This window comes from Euleptes europaea, chromosome 11 (genome assembly GCF_029931775.1).
Source record: "Euleptes europaea isolate rEulEur1 chromosome 11, rEulEur1.hap1, whole genome shotgun sequence".
Taxonomy (NCBI): domain Eukaryota; kingdom Metazoa; phylum Chordata; class Lepidosauria; order Squamata; family Sphaerodactylidae; genus Euleptes; species Euleptes europaea.
Window position 1 is genome coordinate 77854561 of NC_079322.1, and position 27326 is coordinate 77881886.

The 27326-nt window shown below is 48.9% G+C and overlaps 1 protein-coding gene across 1 annotated transcript in view; it reads left to right on the forward strand.

Moving 5' to 3' along the window:
- KLHL18 (kelch like family member 18) overlaps positions 1-27326 on the forward strand; it is a 33651-nt gene that overhangs the window by 1133 nt on the left and 5192 nt on the right. Inside the window, exons 2-6 of the mRNA XM_056857359.1 lie at positions 12677-12807; positions 13908-14048; positions 21008-21206; positions 21954-22114; positions 25410-25546. Coding sequence (XP_056713337.1) covers positions 12677-12807; positions 13908-14048; positions 21008-21206; positions 21954-22114; positions 25410-25546 — 769 coding nt within the window. The remainder of the gene's footprint in view (positions 1-12676; positions 12808-13907; positions 14049-21007; positions 21207-21953; positions 22115-25409; positions 25547-27326) is intronic.

A 27326-nucleotide genomic window follows, 5' to 3' on the forward strand; every position in this document is an offset into this window, starting at 1 on the left:
AATGAAAATTGCAGCAGGAGTGACAGTTTTCCCTTCAACTGTTGGGCGAAGGGAGCTTGGACTCTTCTTGAAAGCTCATACCCCACCCCCCAAAATCTTGCTGGCCTCTTAGGTGCTTCTGAACTCCAATCCAGCTATCTATCTGCAGAAGCTCTTGTTGGAATAAAAGGGATTTGGAAGAAGAAGAGTTGGTTTTTACATGCCTGCTTTCTCTACCGCTTAAGGAAGAATCAAACCGGCTTCCGATCACCTTCCCCTCCCCACAACAGACACCCTGTGAGGTAGGTGGGGCTGAGAGAGTGTGATTAGCCCAAGGTACCCCGCTGGCTTCATGTGGAGGACTTGGGAATCAAACCCGGTTCTCCAGATTAGAGTCCACTGCTTCAAACCACCGCTCTTAACCAATACACCACGCAGGCTCTCGTTTGGGATTTATTTTGCTCTCCCCCTTTGCAATCATCTTGCCTGGATAAGAAATCAGGGGAAGGAAAAAGCGACAGCAGGGCCAGGCTGGCAGACAAGGGCAGAGGAACAGCCGGGGTGGGGGGTGAGGATCACTGCGGAGAAGCCTTAGCCCTCCCCTTACCAAAGGGAGGGGTAATGAGCGGGGTGGGATTTTAATTTATTTTTGGTTCTTGTAGGTTATCCGGGCTGTGTAACCGTGGTCTTGGTATTTTCTTTCCTGACGTTTCGCCAGCAGCTGTGGCAGGCATCTTCAGAGGAGTAACACTGAAGGAGACTGTCCTTCAGTGTTACTCCTCTGAAGATGCCTGCCACAGCTGCTGGCGAAACGTCAGGAAAGAAAATACCAAGACCACGGTTACACAGCCCGGATAACCTACAAGAACCAATGAACTCTGACCGTGAAAGCCTTCGACAATATTTTAATTTATTTTATTTCTCATTTATGTTATTTATTGTCCTCCTTTTTCACTGGAACTCAAGGCAGATTACAACCGAGTGAGTCGATGCAGTCGACAGGATGGGAAATTCAGTGACTGACACAATAGGAATTAGGGTCATAGAACCAGCAGAAAGTCTAAAAACAGAACTGCAGCTAAGCATAAGGATTAATATGGCACATTAAATGAACGCAAAATTCCGTAGTAGGATGGGGAGGAGCTGTGACTCAGTGGAGATTGTAAGCCGGTCTGATTCTCCCTTAAGTGGTAGAAAAAGTCGGCGTATAAAAACCAACTCTTCTTTGATGGGCCAGTGGTCTGATTCAGTATAAGAACTCCAGTGTAGTGGTTAGAGTGTCGGATTAGGATACAGGAAGCCAAAGTTCGAATCTCCATTCTGCCTTGGAAGCTTGCTGGGTGACCTTGGGCCAGTCACGCACTCTCAGCCTAACCTACCTCCCAGGGTTGTTGTGAGGGTAAATTGGATGAGAGGAGGAGGGTGTAAACTGCTTTGGGGGAAAAGGCGGGTATAAATGCAGTAAAATAAATCATTAAATAAGCATCAGGGCGCTTCATCTGTATCCATGTGGGTTCTCATTCAGGCTCTGCTTTCCCCCTCAAGTATCCTTCCTTGCAGTTCTAGGGGTGGCTTTGGCCCCCAAATGTTGAGCAGAACTGCTTTGTGCAGCAATGCCTTTTGGTCTCAGCAAATGTGCGACCCCCTAGGAACACACCGCGTACTTCTATTTTGAGGTTTCTTGCTGGTGTTGGTGGCTACGGTAATTTGTAGCCCTTCCTGAATTTTATCTTCTTAAAAATGTCTTGTGGGTGGTCTGTGGAAACTGGGTTTGGGCCTACGCCTGGCTTGTGGTGCCCGAACACCTCCAAGTGAACCGCAGAAGCAACTTTGGCATCTGCATGATAACAAACTCAAGGACTGAATGAGTCATGGAAAAGAAGAATTTCTCCCTGCTTTGGCATGTCCTTGGTGTGAGGCGGCGTGGGACTAGTGGGAGGAGGCATCAGTGTTCCCATCCTGTGTCTCAGATACGTTCACCCTGTTTTGATACTGTTGTTGTTTAACTTCATCCCTAAGAATCTCCTGAAAACAGGCTAATCTGCCTCTGAGCCGCCTTTGAGATCTCCTCTGCAACTTGGCAATAATTGTAGCATGAGAATGCAGGAACTATTCTCTTGGGTCAACAAAGATCTTCCTTTTCCAGCAATTATCTGATGAAGGGAGCTTTGACTCTCAGAAACTCGTACCCCAAAAATCTTGTTTGTCCCTAAGGTTTCCTGCATTGTGCAGGGGGTTGAACTAGATGACCCTTGTGGTCCCTTCCAACTCTATGATTCTAAGGTGCTACTGGATTCGAATCTACAGTGAGGGGGAAAAGTATTTGATCCCCTGCTAAATTTGCCCGTTTGCCCTCTGACGAAGAAATGACGAGTCCATAATTTTAATGGTAGGTTTATTGTGGCTGTGAGAGACAGAATAACAACAGGAAAACCCCCAGAAACCCAGAAGACAAAAGTCAGAGATTGATGTGCATTATAATGAGTGAAATAAGTATTTGATCCCCTATCAACCAGCCAGATTAGGGTTAGGGTTCTGCTGTCAACAGAAGCAATCAATCCATCAGATTCCAAACTAGCCACCATGACCAAGACCAAAGAGCTGTCCAAGATGTCAGGGACAAGATTGTAGACCTGCACAAGGCTGGACTGGGCTACAAGACTATTGCCAAGCAGCTTAGTGAGAAGGTGACAACCCTAACCCTAACTGTCAGCCTCCCTCAGTCTGGGGCTCCATGCAAGATCTCATCTCGTGGCGTTGCAATGATCATGAGAACAGTGATGAAGCAGCCCAGAACTACACGGGGGGAACTTGTCAATGATCTCAGGCCAGCTGGGACCATAGTCACCATGAAAACAGTTGGTAACACACTACGCCGTGAAGGACTGAGATCTTGCAGAGCCCGCAAGGTCCCCTTGCTCAAGACAGCACATGTACAGGCCCGTCTGCAGTTTGCCAATGCACATCTGAATGACCCAGAGGAGAACTGGGTGAAAGTGTTGTGGTCAGATGAGACCAAAATCGAGCTCTTTGGCATCAACTCAACTCGCCGTGTTTGGAGGAGGAGGAATGCTGCCTATGACCCCAAGAACACCATCCCCACCGTCAAACATGGAGGGGACATGTTATGCTTTAGGGGTGTTTTTCTGCTAAGGGGACAGGACACCTTCACCGCATTGAAGGGACGATGGACGGGACCATGTATCGTCAAATCTTGGGTGAGCACCTCCTTCCCTCAGCCAGGGCATTGAAAGTGAGTCGAGGATGGGTATTCTAGCATGACAATGACCCAAAACACATGGCCAAGGCAACAAAGGAGTGGCTCAAGAAGAAGCACATTAAGGTCCTGGAGTGGCCTAGCCAGTCTCCAGACCTTAATCCCATCAAAAATCTGTGGAGGGAGCTGAAGGTTCGAGGAGGTACACATCAACCTCGAAATCATACTGACTTGGAGAGGATCTGCAAAGAGGAGTGGTACAAAATACCTCCTGAGATGTGTGCAAACCTGGTGGCCACCTACAAGAAACGTCTGACCTCTGTAATTGCCAACAAGGGTTTTGCCACCAAGTACTAAGTCATCTTTTGCAAAGGGATCAAATACTTTTTTCACTCATTATAATGCACATCAATCTCTGACTTTTGTCTTCTGGGTTTCTGGGGCCTCCAGGCCGGGCTGCCGCCGCTCCCACATGCCTTCCTCCAGCCGGCAGCGGCCTTCCTGGGCCGGCAGGAGGCCCCTCCACGCCTGAACCAAGGAAAGGTCAGAGGACTGCTTTTACGAGTCCAGAAAGGGGGGGGGGAACCAGACAAGGCCTAGGTCTTACCCAAGACGAAGGCATACAGACCCTCACACCTGCCTCCTCTGGCAGGTTTGGGAGTGATACTGGAAACGGAAAACCAGACACCCCTCTAAACCGGTAAAATCAGATGAGCAACTGAAAATATAAGCTGCCAGGAAACTCCACATGCTGACTCTGCATCTCCCACGAGCCCAAAACAGGCTTTGATTGGTATGGCGTGGACCTCATGCAGCAGTTGCTCAATGTTTGGGTTTCCAAAGGATGGCATTCATAAGTGAGGGCAACCCCCAATAAATACCTCTTTTGCATTCTTGCATAGAGTGTTTATTAGCACAGGGCCCCAGCTGATCTCAGTAATGATTTTGTCTCACATAGTCTTTGGGGGAAACATTGAATACCACTGAATGGGTGTGTGTGTGGCTCAGTGGAAGAGCCTCTGCTTTGCATGCAGAAGGTCCCGGGTTCAATCTCCTGCATTTCCAGTTAAAAAATAACGGAGCTGTAGATAACATGAAAGGCCTCTCTCTACTTGTGACCCTGGAGAGCTGCTATCAGTCTGAATGGACAACACTGACCTTGATGGACTGATGTTCCTATTCAGTATAAGGCAGCTTCATTTAATAGCAAATGCCTGTTCAGCAGTTTGCTATTCAGAGAGGCCTTTTTGTGCTTGTTCGGAGGTTAATCTTCCAGCGCTCGTGTTAAATTGCCTTCTGTGTATTTCTGCCTGCTGATGTTTGGCCATAGTTTATGCTGCACAGAATGAAGGATTTATCCTTGTGGAAGGGTGCTTTCCTTTCCATTCTAGAACTAGACCGGAACGTGATGTCCTTCCTCTGTACTAACAAGCAGTTCCTGAGCGCTATGAAAGCAAACTCCATCAGCCTTTGACTGGGCCTTTCCAGCAGGTACAGCTGTCTGTTGATTTGTGCAGTTGTTTTTCTTAACTTAGCACAGCACAGAATGCTCAGCAGCACTTTGCGAACTGGTGGTGATGGAAAGTGCTGTCAAGTTGCAGCCAGCTTACGGCAACCCCTTGCGGGGTTTTCAAGGCAAGAGAGGGAACCATTCCTGTTGGCAGCAGAGGATCGGACTCGCAATAACAGGTTTAAATTGCGGGCGGAAAGGCACCGGCTGGATATTAGGGGGGAAATTTTTTACAGAGTTGTTCGACAGTGGAATCAGCTAGCTAGGAAGGTGGTGAGCTCCCTCTCGCTGGCAGTCTTTAAGCAGAGGCTGGACAAGCACTTATCAGGGATGATCTAGGCTGATCCTGCATTGAGCAGGGGGTTGGACTAGATGGGATGGCCTGTATGGCCCCTTCCAACTCTATGATTCTGTGATATGGTTTGCCATTACCTGCCTCTGTATAACAACCGTGAACTTCCTTGGTGGTCTCCCATCCAAATACTAACCAGGGCTGACCCTGCTTAGCTTCAGGAGATCTGATGAGTTCAGGCTAACCTGGGCCATCCAGGTCAGGGCTTACAAGCTGTTAGTGAAGCCTAAAAAACAGTGGAAGGCCTATTCGCTAGGCCATGAATGTTGGAAGCTTATTTTGCATTCAGTTCAGGAAACAACAGGTCTTGGCACTCTAATGGACATTAGGTTGCACCCTGCATTTCTTCAGCTGCATTTCCCTGTGCCCCTCATAACACTGGCCCAGGGGTTCAAAGGACCCTCGGGAGTGGTGCTCGGTCCCATGGTGGGGTCTGCAGTGGTGTGTGTGTGGGGGAACCACTAGAAGTGCCCTTGAGGGGATGGGAATAGATGGTAGGCGGTGACCCATTGTGTGTGTGTTACATGCCGTCAAGTCGCTTCTGGCTCCTGGCGACCCTGTCAATCAATGTCCTCCAAAATGTCCTATCTTTAACAGCCTTGCTCAGGTCTTGCAGACTGAGGGCCGTGGCTTCCTTTATAGAGTCAATCTATCTCATGTTGGGTCTTCCTCTTTTCCTGCTGCCTTCAACTTTTCCTAGCATGATTGTCTTTTCCAGTGACTCTGGTCTTCTCATAATGTGACCAAAGTACGATAGCCTCAGTTTAGTCATTTTAGCTTCTAGGGCCAGTTCAGCCTTGATTTGATCTATAACCACTGATTTGTTTTTTTGGCAGTCCACGGTATCTGTAAAACTCCCCTCCAACACCACATTTCAAAGTAATCTACTTTCTTCCTATCAGCTTTCTTCATTATCCAGCTTTCACACCCATACATAGTAATAGGGAATACTATGGCATGAATTAACCCAGTATGCAGAGAAATGATTAATGAAGACTATTAATGAAGAAGACCCTTTCTAAAATCCTGCAGCCACTCCCGAGCAAGCGCATTATGATCCCTGAAGAACGATTTGGAAGCTGAGAGTCAATTAGAGAGGAGGAGGGGAGAACCGCCCTGCTTGAGCTTAAAGGTTTAATCCTTATAGTACAGTGATGGCGAACCTTTTAGAGACTGAGTGCCCAAACTGCAACCCAAAACCCTCTTATATATCGCAAAGTGCCAACACGGCAATTTAACCTGAAGAATCCCCCTGAAGGAACCATGCAAAATAACAGCGGCGGGTTAGCTATGCACATGCTAATGGCTATGCAAACAGGAACAAAGGAGCAGGCGAGTGGGAGGGGTGGAATTTCTCCTTTTGCTTCGAGACCGTGAATAGGCAGTTTTAAATTCACATTTTAAAAAAGAGCTTTTAGCGAACATCAAAACTGACAATGCATAAATGGCCAGGGTATCTGTTGTGGGGAGGGGAAGGTGATTTAAAGCCGGTTTGATTCTTCCTTAAGTGGTAGAGAAAGTCGGCATATAAAAACCAACTCTTCTTCAAAGTGAAACTTGATATTTGTAACTGAACCATCAGGAAAAGAGGTAAATGATTGGGGGAGAGACACCTGGCAACCCTAAGGCAAATATATGAAGCAAAACCTGCTCTATATTCAGAGGGTTCCGTCTGAAAAAAAACTCTGCAGGGGGGCTTATTGTTGAGTTCTGAGGATCTGGATGGGGAAAATGTGCATCTGAATGGCAAATCCAATGCAAAACCTCCCATTCATAAATGGCCAATAACCCCCCATGCAGAGTTTTGAATCAAACATTGCTTTCCCCACCCCCCCGAGCCCCGACCTCCTCCTCGCCGCCCGCCTTGGCGCTGCCGGCCCTCGAGCGCGCATTCAAAACCCGGCCGCACTGTGAGGGGAGGGGGAGGGGGGCGCTTTACCTCACACACCACCTCTCTTGTGTGTGGGGGGGGGGAATAAACCAGAAATGGGGCGGCGAGGAGAGGCTTCGTGGTCGACTTTTGGTGGGGGTGGAGCCTCCTCTGCCGGCACGCGGGTAAGTGGCTCGGGACGGGACCGAAAGTCCAGACGGGCGAGGCAGCGACGGACGGAAGAGGTGGAGAGAGACCAAGCCCGCTTCCCGAGGGACGGGGCGAGGAACCGGCAAGCCGACAGAAGATGGAGCGCAGAGACGCGGCGGCGCGCCGCTGCCCCGCCGCCCGGTCGCGCCTGCGCCAGTCAGAGGACTTGGCTGGGGGCGTGGGGAGGAGGGCAGGATGTTTCAGCCCTCCCTCTAGTCCCGCCCCCAAGACCTTATTAGGGCTGAAACATCCCCACGTCCCCAGCCAAGTCCTCTGACTGGCGCAGGCGCGACCGGGCGGCGGGGCAGCGGCGCGCCGCCGCGTCTCTGCGCTCCATCTTCTGTCGGCTTGCCGGTTCCTCACCCCGTCCCTCGGGAAGCGGGCTTGCTCTCTCTCCACCTCTTCCGTCCGTCGCTGCCTCGCCCGTCTGGACATTCGGTCCCGTCCCGAGCCACTTACCCGCGTGCCGGCAGAGAGGGCTACGCGTGCCAGGTCGGGCACGCGTGCCATAGGTTCGCCAACACGGTTATAGTATCACGGAGGGGGAGATTAGGAAATGCCAGGAGGATCTAACTGTCGATCCACCTGTTGAGTGTTCTGTAAGAGTTTAATGCCTCTAATCACATAGAAGCTAAAAGAATTAATTAGAATTGAAGGGAAAGTACTTTGTCCAGTCAAAATTAATTCTACCCCCCCCCCCAAGACTCTTTAATCTGTGAAGGTCTCTGAATCTGTAAAGTAGCCCTGCACAGTTGGGGTCCCGGGGGGGCGGTAAATACAGATTGAGGGATGTGTGCCATTAATCTTAAATTCCCCAAATCCTGCCCCCTTCATTGGCTTTGTCATCTAGCCCCAAACATCAGCAATGGAGCTATAGGAGCGGAGCCATAGTCCCAGACAGCTGAATTTCAGGCCTACGGGAGCAGGAAAGGACTTGCAAATTTTTGGGACAGGGTCGTGCTGACGACCTTTGGGAGTGGGGGAATTTCATAATTCTTTGCCGTGCTTAACACCTGCTGGAATAGGCATTCTGCTATGAACAAGTAACTTTTTTATGCAGATGCATAACTTAGTTGTGGGAGCATTGATTGTGTCCTTAAGTGCCAAGTATGAGCAGCTTCAGCTAAGTTCTGTTTCAGCGGTGCTGCAAGCCAGGTATTCTGTTCCCCCAGCAGGGTATGCTCCAAGACCAATTGATTTTCAGATGACGCCTGGTTCTGGAGAGGGAATGTGCTGATTGAACCGCCTCTGGTGGATCTCCGTTGAATCATGATGTTTTTTTCCCCACCAGGGTGTTGGAAAAAATGTGTACATCCTTGTGCACCGCCGCTTGCAGCATCTTGCCACAATTCCGCGTGCTTGGAAGCCACAGCGTGCTCAGGGGGGTGGCATGACACCCCTCCCGGCTCTCTGTGGCCTCTCGTTTGCTGGAACCAAGCATGTTGGGCAGCAGATTCCTTACCCAGCTGTTGCTAAAGGGTTGCATTCATCTTTCTTTTTTAAAAAAAACAAGAATATCCATTCTCCAAACTTCTCTTGTTGAAGTCAGTCATCCTCTTCAAGTGTATGCTTCAGGCGGTAGAATGCCAGGAAGGGAAAGATTGTGAGGGCACAGGAGAGAGAGGGAGTTAAGAAGTACACTCTCTTCCTGATGCATCTCTGCCTTCCCTCCCCGACGCTAGGAATGCAGACTGTCTGCAAAATTGCCTCAAGTCTTTGAAGTTGTTCAAAGTTGGAACAAAAAAAGCTAATGCAATCTTGGGGTGCGTCAACAGGGGCATAACATCCAAATCACAAGATGTCATTGTTCCGCTGTACAGGAATGACGTAGTTCCGCATTGGTCAGGCTGTACCTGGAGTACCATGTGCAGTTCTGGAGGCCTCACTTGAAAAAGGATGTGGACAGAATGGAGTGGGTGCAGAGGAGAACGACGAGGATGATCAGGGGCCTGAAGACCAAGCCCTACGAGGAAAGGCTGAGGGGAATGGGAATGTTTAGTCTGAAGAAGAGGAGGTTGAGGGGGGTCAGGATTGCTCTCTGTAAGTATTTGAAGGGCTGTCACTTAGAGGAGGGCAGGGAGCTGTTCCTTCCTGTTGGCAGCAGAGGATAGGACTCACAGTAACGGGTTTAAATTGCGGTCGGAAAGGTACCAGCTTCATGTGTTTCATGTGACCTTATTACCCTTCAGGTGCCTTATACTGAATCAGACCCCCAGTCCATCAAGGTCAGTATTGTCTACTCAGACCGGCAGCAGCTCTCCAGGGCCTCAGGCAGAAAAAGTTCTTTCACATCACCTACTGCCTGGTCATTTTAACTGGATATGCCAAGGATGAAACCTGGGCCCTTCTGAATGCCAAGCAAGTGCTCTACTACTGAGCCACAGTCAGGCACTCTCTTTCAGCATAATCGGTTGAGAGAATACGGAGGGGGAAAGATGTGTACGTCCTACTTTGAACCTCTGGGTGGGAAAGCAGGATAAAAATGTTAATCACTTTTTATACTTTAAATTCAGAGCGTATTATAATTTCCCCTGCCTCTTGTGATGAGGGAGAGGTTTCAGTAAAACAAATGAGTGGAATAAAAGGTTGTACATTTTAAAAGGCTTTTGTGAAATCCGTGGCCCCGTTTCTGGATCCAAACGAAGCTGCTTCAAGGACTTCCCTTGGGAATCCTTCTGCAAAACCGCAATGTCCCCCAGAACCCTGTCCAGCACGGTGAAGTGCTTGAACAGATGCAAGCTTGTAATTCAGACAGGATGGGTTAACAACAGCCGTTAAAGGTTAATGAAATGAATATTTTACCTGCAGTCATGGAACTCTGATTTTTTAACGTCAGCTGCAGTACTGCTCTGCAGAAGACTTCATGATGTGTTCAGATATATTAATATGCAATGGCGGATGCGCACAGGAAAAGAACAGGTTCTTATTAAATCAGTTTGGAGAGCTGTAAAAGAGCATTGTGTTCAACTTGTTTTCCAAAGTGGAATTAATGGGCAGGTGTGTGCATTAGCTCAGTCGGCAAGATCTGAGCAAAGGTGGTTAATGATTGGACATTTTGGTGATTGTTAATTCGTAGAATCACCATAAATTGGAAGCTGATGTTTGCATTAGCACACTTTTTTTGTTGAGAAAGGCAGGTTGTAGCTGCTGCAAGCAAATAAATGAATAAAGCATTGCTCACTTGCTCAACAAAAGGAAATACTTCTTTACGCAACAAGTGATAACAATGTGGAATTCGGAGTCAGAGGATGTAGAGATGGCCACAGGCATAGATGGCTTTAAAAGAGGCTTAGAGAGATTAATGGCCATGGTGACTAAAGGGAACCTCCATGTTCAGATGCAGTCAACCTCTGATTCCCAGTGCTGGGAGGCAACCTCAGGGGAAGGCCTCAGCCTCTATGCCCTGTTGCCGGCCCTCTGGAGGAACTGCTTGGCCACTGTGTGAGACGGGATGCTGGACCAGATGGACCCTCGCTGGTCTGATCCAGCAGGGCTCTTCTGAGGTTCTTATCAGGGGAAGGCCTGGGCCTCTATGCCCTGTTGTTGGACCTCCAGAGGAACTGGCTGGCCACTGTTTGAGAGGGGATGCCGGACTAGATGGACCCTCATTGGTCTAATCCATCAGAGCTCTTCTGAGGTTCCTATCTCCCTGCGATGTCAGCACATGTGGCAAGAACCAAAGCTGTTTTAAATGCAAAGCACAGGGTGGCTCCATTCCTTGTGATTGCCCACATATGTTTAAATCTGGGATTGGTATTGCCAATCATTCATCGAGAACCTTTTAAAATATTTTAATCGCTTTTCTCTAGCCCTCGTGGTTGTGGTCTGCAGTAGCTGAAAAGCAGCTCCAGGTGTCCTAGAACCACGATCAGCACCCTAACCATTGGCTCCAACCGGCTTTCGTCCATTGTTTGTGACCTTGCTGTGTTGCGTAGCCATCCTTGCTCCTTCTGGTCTGTTCCTCTCTTCCTGCCGTTACTCTGTTACTTGCCAGAAACCTTACCAAATCTGTATATACTCCGCGAGCTTGGAAAAGTGTATCCTTCCAGAAAATGTATGCAGAAGTTGCCCTGCCTCATACTTCCAGCCGAATTTCCATACAGAGGAGTTATTTGCTGATTTGCTCTTGATGCTCAATCAGGGTTCTCTTGTCTCAGAATTTGTGGTTTATTATTTTTTAACGCCAACTATTAATTATCTAACCTGTGCCCACCAGCACTGTTCAGATAACAACATGGAATCGCAACGCACCATGCCAGAAGAGCTTGTTGAACCAGAACTGCATCGAATAAAACACACCCAGATGGCTCGCCCAAGATTGCCGTTCGTCACAGCTGCTGAAAATAGCACATTGGCATAAATGTTTCTAGATGGAATGTTAATTAAATTGGCGTGTGTCAACAGTAGCTTTTAAATCCCAGCATGGATGGCTTCCCAGTGCCAGTCAAATCCGAAGTTCGTCCTAGTCAGTTTTACAGCAAAGGCTTGTCTCTCAAAAGCCAGCATGGTGTAATGGTTAAGAGCGGTGGTTTTGGAGCCACATGAAGCCAGCTGGGGGACCTTGGGCTAGTCACAGTGCTCTTCGAGCTCTCTCAGCCCCACCTACCTCCCAGGGTGTCTGTTGTGGGGAAGTGAAGTGAAGGTGATTGTAAGCAGGTTTGATTCTCCCTTAAGTGGGAGAGAAAGTCAGCATATAAAAACCAACTCTTCTTCTTTTCTTCTTCAAAATGCAATATCAGCTGTGCCCACAGGCTCAAAAAGGTTGGGGACCCTACTCTACATGCTGTGTCTGACTAGACCCATTTTCATGTGTTCTTATTTTGTCTGTTAATGCTTTGTATTTTAATGTTTAAACTGTATTATACATTTAGATTAAGCTGGTAAGCCTTCTGCATGGCTTGAAATCTCACTCCCCACTCCCCATCCATATGGTTGTTTGTACCAATCCTCAGCTTCTTTGCCATCCAATCTTTTGTGTTATGCTTTGAATAATCAAGGTGTGGCATGTGTGGATCGGACCTCCTTTTGGCAGCTGCATGTCCTCCAGCAGGAGGCATCTCACATCTTGCACATGACGGCCATTAGAATGAAATGAAGGGGCAGGATCTAACCTGAAATAATTATACTGCACCTCAGTTATCCACAGTGTGTCACAAATGTTGCATTAAAATAGGTCCCAGGTTCCATCTCTGGCATTTCTAGTTAAAAGGGCCAGGCAGGAGGTGATGCGAAAGACCCCGGCCTGAGACCCTGGGGAGATGCTGCCAGTCTGAGTAGACAATACTGACCTTGATGAACCAAGGGCCTGATTAAGTATAAGGCAGAATCACATGCTTAGATGAGGGCAGCAGTTGTGGAGGGTGGTTGCTGGTCCTGGTTGCCGTCTTATGCACTCAAACGGGTTTTTTTCAGACTGAGCTTGGCTTGACAGCCCATCTCGATGTGGACCGGAGGTTCTCTGTCCTGTTAACGAAAGGCTGATTCTTGCCTGAGGAGGCCGGATAACCCAACTGTCTCTTGTCTTCTGCTCCTCTGCAGGTTGGGGACCACAAATTCAGTGCCCACCGGATAGTCTTGGCCGCTTCCATCCCTTACTTCCACGCCATGTTCACCAACGACATGATGGAATGCAAGCAAGATGAAATAGTTATGCAGGGAATGGATCCCAGGTGACTCTCATTGCTGGTGGGGGTGGGGAGTTTGGGAGGTGCTTTCATTGAGGGGCCACAGCTCAGCGGTAGAGCATCTCCTTTGCATGCAGAAGGTCCCAGGTTCAATCCCCGGCATCTCCAGTGAAAGGGACTCAGCAGGTAGGTGATGTTAAAGACCTCTGCCTGTCTGAGTAGACAATACTGACTTTGATGGACCGAGGGTCTGATTCAGTATAAGGCAGCTTTATGTGTTCGTGTGTGACCATGTGCATAAGACAACCATTTTACTCTCCTCCACTGCACCAGACCTTTGAGGTTTTGCAGTGACAGTTGTGAGGTCCCGGTCTGGTCAGCTTCTTGTTCCGGATGTCAAGGCTGATTTAGATACAGGCATGCACTTAAGAAGCCCTAGGTGTCTAGGTAGCTTTCCTGTATCAGATCATTAATCTGGTGAGAGGTAAACTCAGTAACATTTTTGGGTTGTTTTGGGTATAGTACACAAATGCAAATATTATTGGAGACTGGCCAGGGATCCTGGAGGTATTTTTGCATTCCTCCTCCTTGTTCTCCAGTGGAAAATCCTCTCATTTGAATGAGGGCAACCAATTACAAGCCCTGTCTTCAATTGGCTCCACCCACTTTCTGAAAAGCTCAAAGGGCCCCAAGGTGTAGTGGTTAAGAATGGTGGTTTGGAGTGGTGGAGTCTGATCTGGAGAACCGGCTTTGATTCCCCACTCCACATGAGCGGCGGAGGCTATTCTGGAGAACCGGCTTTGATTCCCCACTCCTCCACATGAGCGGCGGAGGCTAATCTGGTGAACTGGATTTGTTTCCCCACTCCTCCGCACGAAGCCAGCTGGGTGACCTTGTGCTAGTCACAGCTCTCTTGGAGATCTCTCAGCCTCACCTACCTCACAGGGTGTCTTGTTGTGGGGAGAGGAAGGGAAGGAGACTGTAAGCCTGTTTGATTCTTCCTTAAGTGGTAGAGAAAGTCATCATATAAGAACCAACTCTTCTTATTCGCGGGCACCATGTTGTAGGGAACCCTGTGTAAGATGGTGAATAAAGCCAGGTGTGTTTGCAGCTAACACTTTCAAACTTCCTTGCGCTCTGCACAGTGCCCTGGAAGCCCTGATCAACTTTGCCTACAACGGCCACTTGGCCATCGACCAGCAGAATGTCCAGTCCTTACTGATGGGAGCCAGCTTCCTGCAGCTGCAGAACATCAAGGATGCCTGTTGCTCTTTCCTCCGGGAGAGGTGAGGGATTCTGGTTTCTTCTGGACACGGTGCTTTTAGAATCGGCCAGGGCTGACTGACTATTTAACTGACAGGGAAATTTCCTGGTGGGCCACTGGTAGCCGGGAGCAAGCAGAGCCAAGCCCCTGGCAACTCTTCCCACACCTCAAGGTCTGCTGGGCCTGGACCTCTTCTCGATAATGGCTGTCTGTGTCATCTCACCACCTCCTCTTGCATGGTGCCAGTGTGGTGTAGTGGTTAAGAGTGGTGGATTCTAATCTGGAGAACCGGGTTTGATTCCCCTCTCCTCCACATGAAGCCTGCTGGGGGACCTTGGGCTAATCACAGTTCTCTTTGAACTCTCTCAGACACCTCACAGGGTGTCTGCTGTGGAGAGGGGAAGGGAAGGTGATTGTAAGCTGGTTTGATTCTCCTTAAAAGGTAGAGAAAATCAGCATATAAAAACCAACTCTCCTTCTTCTCCTCCTCTTCGTCCTCCTCATTATTATTCTTCTGCATTGCTTCCAGTTTGGGGGGGAATGACCCAGCAGGCAAGCTCAGGCCTGTTGTCCCCCCGCCCCCCCCGTGCTGCGTGGCCCTGCAGTGCTGGCTTGTACACAGCAGGGGGCGTTCAGTTGGACTTACTCCAGAGCTGTTTTCCCAACCCTGTCCCAAGTCAGGCCAAAGCAGATGTTTGAGTCCCCCTCCTGTCCCAACACCCCTGTGCGCTTGTGTGTTCTGCAGAGGTTATCCTGTGCCATCCGGACCACAATAAGCCACAAGCCGAAGGCGCTAGTAGGCTACATAGCTCAAGATAAACTTGAGCAAGTGAACCACGCTGCGCGCACACACGTGAATCCAACCACGAGGGGATCCCTAGAGCACTCTCCCTCGTTGCTCTGCTTGGCCGCTGGCATTCCAGGAGGGGTTCTATGAGAAGAGAACAAAGGAAGCTGGGCCGGGCCCCCTAACAGCCAGTGAGTGGCTCCGTGGCAGAGCATCTGCGTGGCGTGCCAAAGGTCCCAGGTTCAATTTCCCCTGCTTTTATATCATTTTATGCCAACTAAGGGATAACCTGCCGCCTATCTCCAGCAACACGAGTGGAATTTAGGCGGCATCTGGAGTTTTAAAGTTTTAATTGGGAATTTATTGTTTTAAATGCATAATTTATGGTTAATTTTACTATTGATTATGTTGATGTATTTTAAGTGATGTTACCCCTGCTTCGGCTGGGGAGGGTGGGCTATAAATCGGAAAAAATTAAATATATAAATCCCCGGCATCTCCAGTTGAAAGGGCCAGGCAGTGATGTGGAAAAACCTCTGCCTGAGGCCCTCAAGCGCTGCTGCCAGTTGGAGTAGACAATACTGACCTCATTGGACTGAGGGTCTGATTCAATAGGAGGCAGCTTATTTATAAGTAGGTGGCTGTGGCTCAGTGGCAGAGCCTCTGCTTGGCATGCAGAAGGTCCCAGGTTCAGTCCCTGGCATCTCCAGTTAAAGGGACTAGGCAGGTAGGTGATGTGAAAGACCCCTGCCAGAGACCCTGGAGAGCCGCTACTGGTCTGAGTAAACAATTACTGCCACAGATGGACCAAGTGTTGGACCCAGTGTTGTCTGATTCAGTACAAAGCATCTTCATGTGTTCATGAGTGCTGTTGCCACAGATACCCCTTTCCACACCCTCTCCCCCCCCCCACTAGGTTGGCATCTGGAGGGGCATTCATCATAGCTTAGGAGTGCTGGAATTGGCCCACTGCTGTCCCGTACCACTGTGATTAGAGGACAGCTTTCCAGTCCGACATAGCGTGGTTAAGCGTGAACCAAAATATGCATTTCATTGTTTTGCTGCTGCATTTCCCAGGCAAAGTCAGTGCCTCCGCTCCACACCTTAGGGCCATCCTTGTGAAAATATATCAGAGGAGCGAAGAACAGAGCAAGGAAGAGCGCTCCAACTAAAAAGTGACCCCCTCCCCCATGGCTCTTTCAAAACAGGGGTGGTTTTGGAAGCTCCTGTATTTGCTCCTCTAGGGCAGGTTCTGCCTCGCTTGAGGACTCTCTTGTCTTGGAAGGGGGGAAACAAAGGGGACCTGAGGGTCATAAGAACATAAGAAAGGCCATGCTGGATCAGACCAAGGTCCATCAAGTCCAGCAGTCTGTTCACACAGTGGCCAAGCAGGTGCCTCCAGGAAGCCCACAAATAAGACTTTGACTGCAGCAGCACCATCCTGCCTGTGTTCCACAGCACCTCATATAATAGGCATGCTCCTCTGATATTAGAGAGAATAGGTATGCAGCATGACTAGTATCCATTTTAACTAATAGCCATGAATACCCCTTTCCTCCATGAAAATATCCACTCCCCTCCTAAAGCCTTCCAAGTTGGCAGCCATCACCACATCCTGGGGCAGGGAGTTCCACAGTTTAACTATGCACTGTGTGAAAAAATACTTCCTTTTATCTGTTTTGAATCTCTCACCCTCCAACTTCAACAGATGATCTTGCATTCTAGTATTATGGGAGAGGGAGAAAAGCTTCTCCCTGTCCTCTCTCTCCAAACCATGCATAATCTTATAGACCTCTATCACGTCTCCCCTTAACCGCCTTCTTTACAAGCTAAACAGCCCTAAGCATTTCAACCGCTCCTCATAGGTCCCTTTGGAGGCTTCCTGAACTTACCTCCTGTTATCTCTCACATTTTTATCCCACATTTCCTCTAACCAGCTGAGGGTAAATTGCATAGTTCTCCGTTTTATCCTCGCAACATCCCTGTGAGGTCGGTTAGGCCGAGAGAGTACGACCAGCCCACGGTCACCCTGTTCAGCATGTATATCAGGGCAATCCAGTGAGCTTTGTGTCTGAGCAGGAATCTGAACCCAGGTGTGAGTCCAACACACTAACCGCCGTGCAGCACTTATTTATATATTTTTTGTAAAATATTAATTAGCCACCTTTCCAACATGGTGTAGTGGTTAAGAGTGATGGTTTGGAGCAGTGGAGTCTGATCTGGAGAACCGGGTTTGATTCCTCCACTCCTCCACATGAGCAGTGGAGGCTAATCTGGTGAACTGGATTTGTTTCCCCGCTTCTCTACATGAAGCCAGCTGGGTGACCTTGGGCTAGTTACAGCTCTCTTAGAGCTCTCTCGGCCCCACCTGCCTCACAGGGTGTCTGTTGTGGGGAGGGAAAGGGAAAGAGATTTTAAGCTGGTTTGATTCTTCCTTAAGTGGTAGAGAAAGTTGGCATATGAAAACCAACTCTTCTTATGGAACTCAAGGCAGCTTGTGATGTAGATAAAATACATAAAATAGAATGCGTAAAATACATCAAGAAATTAACTTGAGTTGTTATCCCACCAAATGAATTATGAACGTTAAAGCAGGACCTCCAGTGACAGGACAGAGATTAGTGATGCACCGTAAGCCTCTCTGGATTAATGAAGCGACTTAATGTCTGACCTGGCTTTTGGGTTTCCCTGACCCCAGAAGCTCAGGGTGGGTTTCTTCTTCTGATTAGCCGAGGACCGTTCCTGATGGTATCCTCCAGATAGAAACAGCGAGGATCCCTTTGTCAAGAAATACTCCAGAACAATACCTGAACATCTGTTTGGAATTCCATTATGACTTTTCTAGAACAAACATTTAGGCCCTGACGGGTGGGGGGAACCTCTTTAGCTGCACATTTGATTTATTTCACTGCTGATAGTTTGCACTGCAGTGTTACCTGAATAGCCGATTATGTAAGTAACAAATTAGAAAAATGTTCTTGCAAATAAAGTAACGTAAATGGAAAACAGCCACCACCCCTGTAGCGTGGGGCCATCCTTTCTGGCAGTGTCCCTAAATGGAGAGCGCTGCGGGGCGGGTTCAAGAACTTGTGGCCCGTCAGGGTATAGGAACTGCCCTTGTAAATCTATGGTGAGACCACACTTGGAATACTGTGTACAGTCCTGGTCACCACATCTTAGAAAGGATATTGCAGAGCTTGAGAAGGTGCAGAAAAGAGCAACCAAAATGATCAGGGGGCTAGAGCAACTGCCCTGTGAGGAGCGGTTGAAACAGTTAGGGCTGTTTAGCTTGGAAAGAAGGCGGTTAAGACATGATAGAGGTCTATAAAATTATGCATGGTTTGGAGAGAGTGGACAGGGAGAAGCTTTTCTCCTTCTCATAATACTAGAACACGGGGTCATCAGCTGAAGCTGGTGAGAGATTCAAAACTGATCAAAGGAAGTATTTCTTCACACAATGCATAGTTAAATTGTGGAACTCCCTGCCCCAGGGTGTGGTGATGGCTGCCAACTTGGAAGGCTTTCAGAGGGGAGTGGACATGTTCATGGAGGAGAGGGCTATCCATGGCTACTGTCAAAATGAATACTAGTCATGATGCATACCTATTCTCTCCAGGATCAGGGGAGCATGCCAAATATATTAGGTGCTGTGGAACACAGGCAGGATAATGTTGCTGCAGTCATCTTGTTTGAGGGCTTCTTAGAGGCACCGGGTTGGCAACTGTGTGAAGAGACTGCTGGACTTGATGGACCTTGGTCTGACCCAGCAGGGCCTTTCTTATGGAACACCCCCGCCCCTCGGGAGTTGCCATTTCATCCATTTTCTGTAAAATCGATCCCATTCTGCTCAAGTTCCGAGAAGATGTGGTAAGGATTGAGGCCCTTTCCTGAGAAAGCACATCTGGGACAGAGATAGGAGTCTAGAAGCCAAATGCCAGATAAGGCTGGGGTTTTATAGCTTTTGCTCCAATTTCATTGGCAAGTGGTTTGGCTGAAGCCTGTGGAATGTTGTCCCGTCAGCTGCATCAGATGCAAAAGCAGGTGCTCGTGTTTGTCCATCAGAAAAGTCTGCAGTGTTGCAAAAGGCCCGTCCTTCCCACGCGTTCAAGTAAACCGGTTTACTCCCGATCTCCAGTAAACAGGAAGGAAAAAAATGAGGTTGCTGCAAGCTGTTGATTTTAAACTCAATAGACAGAACTGTTGGACACACAAACAACATCCATGGACATCTGTAAAGTGAGGCAGGTCTCCCCTTGTCTAGATCCTCAGTTTCCTAGCTCCACAATTACAGTTTCGGGTCTTCTCGGAGGAAGGGTAGGAGACACCAAAGAAAAAGGCAGACCTGGATTAACTGAGGCCGACTAGCCTAAAGCCAGTCTGCGAGTTACGTTTAGACTCTATGAACTTGTGACCTAATTCTCAGAAGCAACAGACCCGGAAGTGCGTGGGCTGGAGAATTCATGTGACTGTTCCCCTCTTTAAAACAAACTATTAAAAAAAAAAAACCATGTGAATAAAACATTGCCTGTCAGTGAGAAGAGCAAGCATAATTCTCCCTAACACGTTTCTTGAAAAAGTTGATTTTGCCTGCCTTTTTCCTGTGCAGAGTTAGTTTCCTACATGCAATGAAGGAGATTTAAATCTAGAACTCCTTCAAATGAGCCTTCTGTTGCAGTGATCTATTCCATGCGTAGGTTTGCCGCCACCTTCTCCTTTAATTCGTGGGAACTGCAATGTCTACTGTCAGTCGGAATCCAGCCTTCTGTCCGCTGCTCCCTACCAGCCTATAGGGTTTTTCTCTTACCCCTTCCAGAAGAATCCCTAACTACTAAGTAGTCCTCTGTTTGGCTTTATTCAGTGGTGTTGGCATTTATTCTGGGTTGTTGTTGTTGGTCTTCATGATGATTTACAGGCTAAAGGCATCTTAGAATCACAGAATCATAGAGTTGGGCCAGACAGGCCATCTAGTCCAACCCCCTGCTCAATGCAGGATCAGCTTAGAGCATCCCTGACAAGTGTTCGTCCAGCCTCTGCTCAAAGACTACCAGAGAGGGGGAGCTCACCACCTCCCTAGGCAGCCCATGCCACTGCTGAACTACTCTTACTGTAATTTTTCCCCTAATATCCAGCTGGTACCTTTCCTCCTGCAAGTTAAACCCATTATTGCGAGTCCTATCCTCTGCTGCCAACAGGAACAGCTCCCTGCCCTCCTCTAAGTGACAGCCCTTCAAATACTTCAAGAGAGCAATCCTGTTCCCCCTCAACATCCTCCAGACTCAACATTCCCAATTCCCTCAGCCTTTCCTCTTAGGGCTTAGTCTCCAGGCCCCTGATCATCCTCATTGCTCTCCTCTACATCCACTCCATTCTGTCCACATCCTTTTTGAAGTGAGGCCTCCAGAACTGCACTCAGGTGCGACCTGACCAATATGGTGTACAGCAGAACTACGACATCTTGCGATTCGGACGTTATGCCTCTTGATACACCCCACGGAAACATCTTATTTGTGACTGAAAGACAGGCTTTCCCTGATGGCACCATCATCTCCCAAATGCAGCGCTTTGGCTTCTCCCTTGGAATGGATTCCGATCATTCACATGTACAGGAGAAAGCAAAAAGGGTACGAATACAAAAGCCTTTATTGGCGTTAAAAGGGAAATCATACAGTGAAGTTTAAAGTAAAATCATAGTATAAGGGCATGCAGATATCATACGGTAAAATTTAGAATTAAATCATTTTATAAGAACATGCAAATCCACCTAAATTGGTTACTTGGTTATTCAGTCCCGACTTAACCGTTATATGGTGCAGAGTAACAATCACATTCTCTAATTACGAGCTGAAGAAACCTTGCCCCTGAGTTAATAATAATTGGATAATAATAATTGTGCTGTCAAAAAGAGGGACACCTTAGATTTAGTAGGTAACCATGCCCTATCAGCAAGTAACGGGTCTGTGAGTTTAGATCGGCCACTATCGTAGAGCGAACCCTTAAGGAGGATACGGGAAACTGTTTCTATGTCGTCCTCCCCACATGGGCAAAGCGAAAACGGTGTATTCAGGAGCACTATCCTGGAATTAAATGGAGTATTGGGAAGGAGATGGGATACTGGAAGCTGGCGTCTTGAGTAAGTCCTTAGTCTGGTCATTCAATTTCTGTGCTGTCTGTTTGTTTGGGCATCGTCCTTAAAGGCTCCACCCAAAGAACAGCCTGGGGGTGCGCCAGTTTGCTGAGACCATGATGTGTGCCGTTCTCTACGATGATGCCAACAGCTTCATTCACCAGCGCTTTGTGGAAGTGTCCATGTCCGAGGAGTTCCTGGCCCTCCCCTTCGAAGACGTCTTGGAACTGGTGTCCAGCGACGAGCTCAACATTAAGCTCGAGGAGCAGGTATGCGCCGGTGGGACCAGAGGCGCTTCTCGCCATCTGGTCAATTTTCATTTTTCGAAATCATAGAATCATAGAGTTGGAAGAGACCACCAGGGTCATCTAGTCGTCCCCCCCCCCGAACAATGCAGGAATTTCACAACTACCTTCCCCCACACACACACACCCCCAGTGACCCCTACTCCATGCCCAGAAGATGGCTAAGATGCCCTCTCTCTCATCATCTGCCTAAGATCATAGAATTAGCATTGCTGACAAATGGCCAGGTAGCCTCTGCTTAAAAACCTCCAGGGAAGGAGAGCTTACCGCCTCCCGAGGAAGCCTGTTCCACTGAGGAACCGCTCTAACTGTTAGAAAATTCTTCCTAATGTCTAGACGGAAACTCTTTTGATTTAATTTCAACCAGTTGGTTCTGGTTCGACCTTCTGGGGCAACAGAAAACAATTCGGCACCCTCCTCTCTATGACAGCCCTTCAAGTACTTGACGATGGTTCTCATGTCCCCTCTCAGTCTTCTCCTCTTCAGGCTAAACATACCCAGCTCCTTCAACCTTTCCTCATAGGACAGTGTTGAAATGTTGAAGGCACACTATATGTTGAAAGCGTCGTCACTGGAGGGTGGGCGTGAGGTCTGAAGGGACGGCAATACTGGAGGGGTGTGTGTGCCCAGCTGGCTGGACTCGTCCGTCATTTCCTGTCTTGCACCAGATTCCTCCTGAGCGCCCCCCACCCCCCGCCTCTCTCCCGGCAGGTCTTTGAAGCTGCCCTGGCCTGGGTGAGATACAACCGGGAGCAGCGGGAGGCATGTTTGCCAGAGCTCCTCTCCAGAATCCGCCTGCCTCTTTGTCGGCCGCAGTTCCTCACCGACCGCGTCTGGCAGGATGACCTGGTCCGCTCTTGCCACAAGTGCAGGTGGGTGCCGGGGGGGGGGGGCTTGTTGGCAGGGGCGGGGAGCGTTCTGGCTAGGGAACACGCAGGCAGCGGCTGGGCACAAAGCCCCCCAAACTTGAACTCCTTTCTCCACTATGCAGGCAAAACAGAGAGGGAGTTTTCCTCCAGATGACCCTGCCAATGCAGACGGTGGAAGTAAGAGCCTTGTTGTAATTCTCTCTCTCTCTTCTTCTCTGTCCCTTAAGTCCAGGCATGGCCGTCCTCGGGAGGTGCAGCTGCCGAGCCAGAAAGCCCTCAGTGGCTTGAGCCCTGCCTCCCTTAGAGCCAGTGTGGTGTAGTGGTTAAGAGCTGTGGTTTGGAGTGGCGGACTCTAATCTGGGGGACCAGGTTTGATTCCTCACTCCTCCACATGAGCGGTGGACTCTAATCTGGAGAACTGGGTTCAATTCCCCCACTCCTCCACATGAGCATTGGAGGCTAATCTGGGGAATGGAATTTGATTCCCCACCTCCTACACATGAGCGGTGGACTCTAATCTGGGGAACTGGATTTGATACCTCCACTCCACCACATGAGCGATGGACTCTAATCTGGAGAACCACTCCTCCACATGAAGCCTGCAGGGTGACCTTGGGTCAGTCACAGTTCTCTCTGAACTCTCTCAGCCCCACCTACCTCACAGGGTGTCTGTTGTAGGGAGGGGAAGGTAAGGTGATTGTAAGCCGGTTTTGAGTCTCCTTTAAGTGGTAGAGAAAGTTGGCATATAAAAACCAAGTCTTCTTGTTCTTCTCCCTTAGAGTTGGCCCCCATCGACGTCTTTCTCAGTGCGCAAGAGATTCATGCACAGAAATATTGTAGAATGCCGGCATGTCCCATGTCAGACCTGGGTTGTTGTTTTTTTGTGTTTTTAAATACTTCTTCCTCTGTGTAGTGAAGCTACCATGTGTAGCAAATGAGGACATCAGAGAGAGGTTTAGCCCTAGTCCTGGTGTCGACTGGGTACAGGATGCTTGAGCTGTGGCTCAGTGGTAAAGCATCTGCTTGGCATGCAGAAGGTCCCAGGTTCAGTCCCCGGCATCGCCAGTTAAAGGGACTAACTAGGCAGGTAGGTGAGATCCTGAGACCTCTCTGCCTGAGACCCTGGAGAGCTGCTGCTGGTCTGAGTAGACAGTACTGACTTTGATGGACCAAGGGTCTGATTCAGTATAAGGCAGCTTCATGTGTACCAGAGGGGAGGGGCTGTGGCTCAGTGATAGAGCATCTGCTTGGCATGCAGAAGGTCCCAGGGTCAATCCCTGGCATCTCCAGTTAAAGGGACCAGGCAGTACGTGATGTGAAAGACCTCTGCCTGAGACCCTGGAGAGCCTCTGCTGATCTGAGTAGACAATACTGACCTTGATGGACCGAGGAGCTGGTTCAGTATAAGGCAGCTTCATGCATTCATGTGTACCTTGGGAGCATTCTCTCACATGTGCACACTTGTGCAGCCTGAAGCCACACAGCCCAGAATCCTGCCCCTTTTATCTCCCATCTAATTCGGCAAAATGTGAAGAGGCTCTGTCTCTTAAAAGATCAGCAAAGGAACATGTTTTCTGCACCTTCCGCTTTTCCAGGAAACTCTTTGCCATTAACCTAGTCTGGAGATGGGAGAATGTTTTGTTTAAGCAAACACTGACTGGGTGGAATGGGTATCGTGCTCTGTTAACTCTAGGATTCTTTTCTCTGGCGCTTCTAATTTGCAGAGAGCTTACTTGTTCTTGCGAGGTAGGTCACTGTAATACCCATTTTATGTAAGACAAAACTGAGGCGCGCAGTATGCCTTGCTCCTTATTGTAAATGTGAGCCCACCGCAGCTGTGTGCCATGTATTCTGCTTTTTATTCTGTTTTCCACTTTCTCTGTCCCCTGATCGCTAGAGGTGATCAGGAAGCTGGCTTTACAGGGCTGGCATTGGCTACTTCTGGTTGTGTGGTATCGCTACTTAAAATTCTGCTAAAACCCAAAACATTTGGATGGAACTGCATATTTTGTGTAACCAGCGTGGTGTAGTCTGATCTAGAGAACTGGGTTTGATTCCCCACTCCTCCACATGAGCGGCAGAGGTTAATCTGGTGAACTGGATTTGTTTCCCCACTCCTACCCATGAAGCCAGCTGGATGACCTTGGGCAAGTCACTGCTCTCTCAGCCCCACCTACCTCACAGAGTGTCTGTTGTGGGGAAGGGAAGGTGATTGTAAGCCGGTTTGAGTCTGCCTTAAGTGGTAGAGAAAGTCGGCATATAAAAACCAGCTCCTACTCCTCCTCTTCTTCCTCTTCTTCTTCTTCCTCTTCTTCTTCCTCCTCTTCTTCTTCTCCCTCCTCTTCTTCCTCCTCTTCCTCCTCCTCCTCTTCCTCCTCCCCCACCCCCCTTTTTGTTAAGTGTGGCTCAGAATATGAGAGATTCCTGTGGATCACTTGAAGCTGTGCCCTCTGGATATTTATTTCTTTATTTATTTGTATTCCTGGCCAAAACTGGGCTCAGAGTGGCTAACAGTCTTATATGTAACTACATCATTTCATATTGCACTTGGCCCCCTAACACCCCCTCTCCATTTAATAAGATTTTTTTTCCAATCACCGTCTATGTATTTTCAAACTTAATTTTATAGCCAGACGGACTAGAAACATGGGTGATTTTGAGATGACGGTCTGAAGGTGCTGAATTGCCTTCCAGGGCAGCGGTGGAGCTGGGGTGGTGGTGTGGGGAGTCATCCATTACGAGCCTCATATTGCTGGCATGAGAAACTGGAATGGGGGAGGGGGAGCCACTGATAGTCAGAACTGGGCTGACTTTTGATTGTCCAAAGCGATGGAAAAGGGAAGGTGGGCGGCTTGGGCAGTGGGGCATTTGCCTCCCCAGCCCCATGGCTTGGTTGAAGTGAAAATTGCCCGTCTCCCTTTGTATTCAGAGCACAGCTGTCTGCATCCTGTCCTTTTTTTCCTTCTGCGCCATTCTCTGCCTAAGCACTGGACTCACTAGACTGTCCACTGAGAGTCAATGTGATGTAGTGGTTAAGAGCTGTGGTCTGGAGCAGTGGACTCTGACCTGGAGAACCGGGTTTGATTCCCCACTCCTCCACATGAAGCCAGCTGGGTGACCTTGGGCCAGTCACAGCTCTCTTAGAGCTCTCTCAGCCCCACCTCCCTCACAGGGTGTCTATTGTGGGGAGGGGAAGGGGATTGTAAGCCTGTATGAGTCTCCCTTAAGTGGCAGAGAAAGTCAGCATATAAAAACCAACTCTTCTCTCTTTTTTTTGTTGCTTCGTCTTCGATCGCAGGGACCTCGTGGATGAAGCGAGAGACTACCACCTCATGCCAGAGCGCCGGCCACGCCTCCCCGCCTTCAAAACCCGCCCCCGCTGCTGCACCTCCACCACTGACCTGATCTATGCCGTCGGAGGCCTCAACTCGGCAGGTATCTTTCAACGGCACGGACGGCTGGGGGAGGGGTTGGAGGGAGAGGCCCGTCGCTGGCTGCCAGCCAGGATGAGTCAAGGGAGCCTCCATACCCAGAGGCAGTATAGCTGTGAATGCCAGTGCCAGGAGTCCATGTCGGGGGAAGGCCTCGGCCTCTGGACCCTGTTTGTTGGCTCTCCAGTGCGACTCGTTGAAACAGGATGTTGGATTAGATGGACCACTGGTCTGATCCAGCAGGTCTCCTCTGACGTCAGTTCTCTTCCCCCCCCCCCAAAAAAAAACCAGGCTTGTATGCCAGAAATTCATGCAAAATAGTCTGTTTGGAGGTATCTGAACTTGGAGATATCTGAGCTGTTGTGACTTTTCCCATGTACCCCTGGGAGTTGTGTTCTAGTGCGGGTGCTCAGAACTTTAAGACTGGTGGACATGAGTTGGGGGCAGGGGGTTGGAATGAGAAATAGCATGAGTTCATTGGCCTAACTGAAAACCTCACCCTCCACAGAGCAGTTCATAGAATAGAATCATAGAGTTGGAAGGGACCACCAGGGTCATCTAGTCCAATACCCTGCACAATGCAGGAAATTCACAACTACCTCCCCCACCCACCCCGAGGGACCCCTACTCCATGCCCAGAAGATGGCCAAGATGCCCTCACTCTCATCATCTGCTTAAGGTCATAGAATCAGCATTGCTGAGTTGTTGAGTATTTTAGGAGCAAGGCCACATAGGCCAGCTTGAACAGAGGGTTGCTCCAAACCCTGTTATCTTCATAAATAGTATTTTTAAGGGAAGAGAATGTTGCAAGTCTGGGAAAGATCTCCGTTTGAGGCCCTGGCTGCTAGTGTTCGAAATGGGCAGTCCTCAATGAGTTGGGCCCATGATCCAGCTTGGCAGAAGGGAGCTTTGCGTGTTCCACATCCGTTGCCTGTGAAATCCGTGCCTGGCTTTGCCAGTTGCAGCTCTGCTCACCATTCAGCTGTCGAGAGCAGAAGTCGCTCCCTGCTGCTTCGCTCAGGGTCTCAGTGGGAGGGCGGGCTTGGGAGGATAATCGCTCAGCGGGTCTTAATTTCCCCCTGCTTGTCCAAAAAAACAAATGTTTGCATCTCTGCCCAGAATTCCTGGGCCAGAGGCAGAATTAAAAAAACGATGGCTGGTTTGGGAACCCTATTCTTTATATCCTACTGCTTGATTTTCATGCTGAGGGCAGCTCGCAAAATATACTTTGCATGGAAAAATTCCGAGACAGAATGATTCCAACAGCTGTACGAATCCCAAACACACCGTGCAAAACTGAGAAGCAGTACTGATAACTCCTCCCTGTACTGGTTGCTGGAGAGGGGCTGTGGCTCAGTGGTAGACACCTGTTTGGCATGCAGAAGGTCCCAGGTTCAGTCCCCGGTATCTCCAGTTAAAGAGACTAGGCAAGTAGGTGATGTGAAAGACCGCCTGCCTGAGACCCTGGAGAGCCGCTGCCGGTCTGAGTAGACAATACTGACTTTGATGGACCAAGGGTCTGATTCAGTAGAAGGCAGCTTCATGTGTTCATGTGTTCATATCTGAATCTGCCAGACAGCAGTAATACAGTAATATGATAATACAGGTCGAGTATCCCTTATCCGGACTGCTTGGGACCAGAAGTGGTCCGTATTTCAGATTTCTCTGTACGTTGAAATATTTTGGAATTTTTGCATATACATAATGAGATATCTTGGGAATGGGACCCAAATTCATTACACTTTACTCCCATAGCCTGAATGTCATATTAAACAATATTTTTT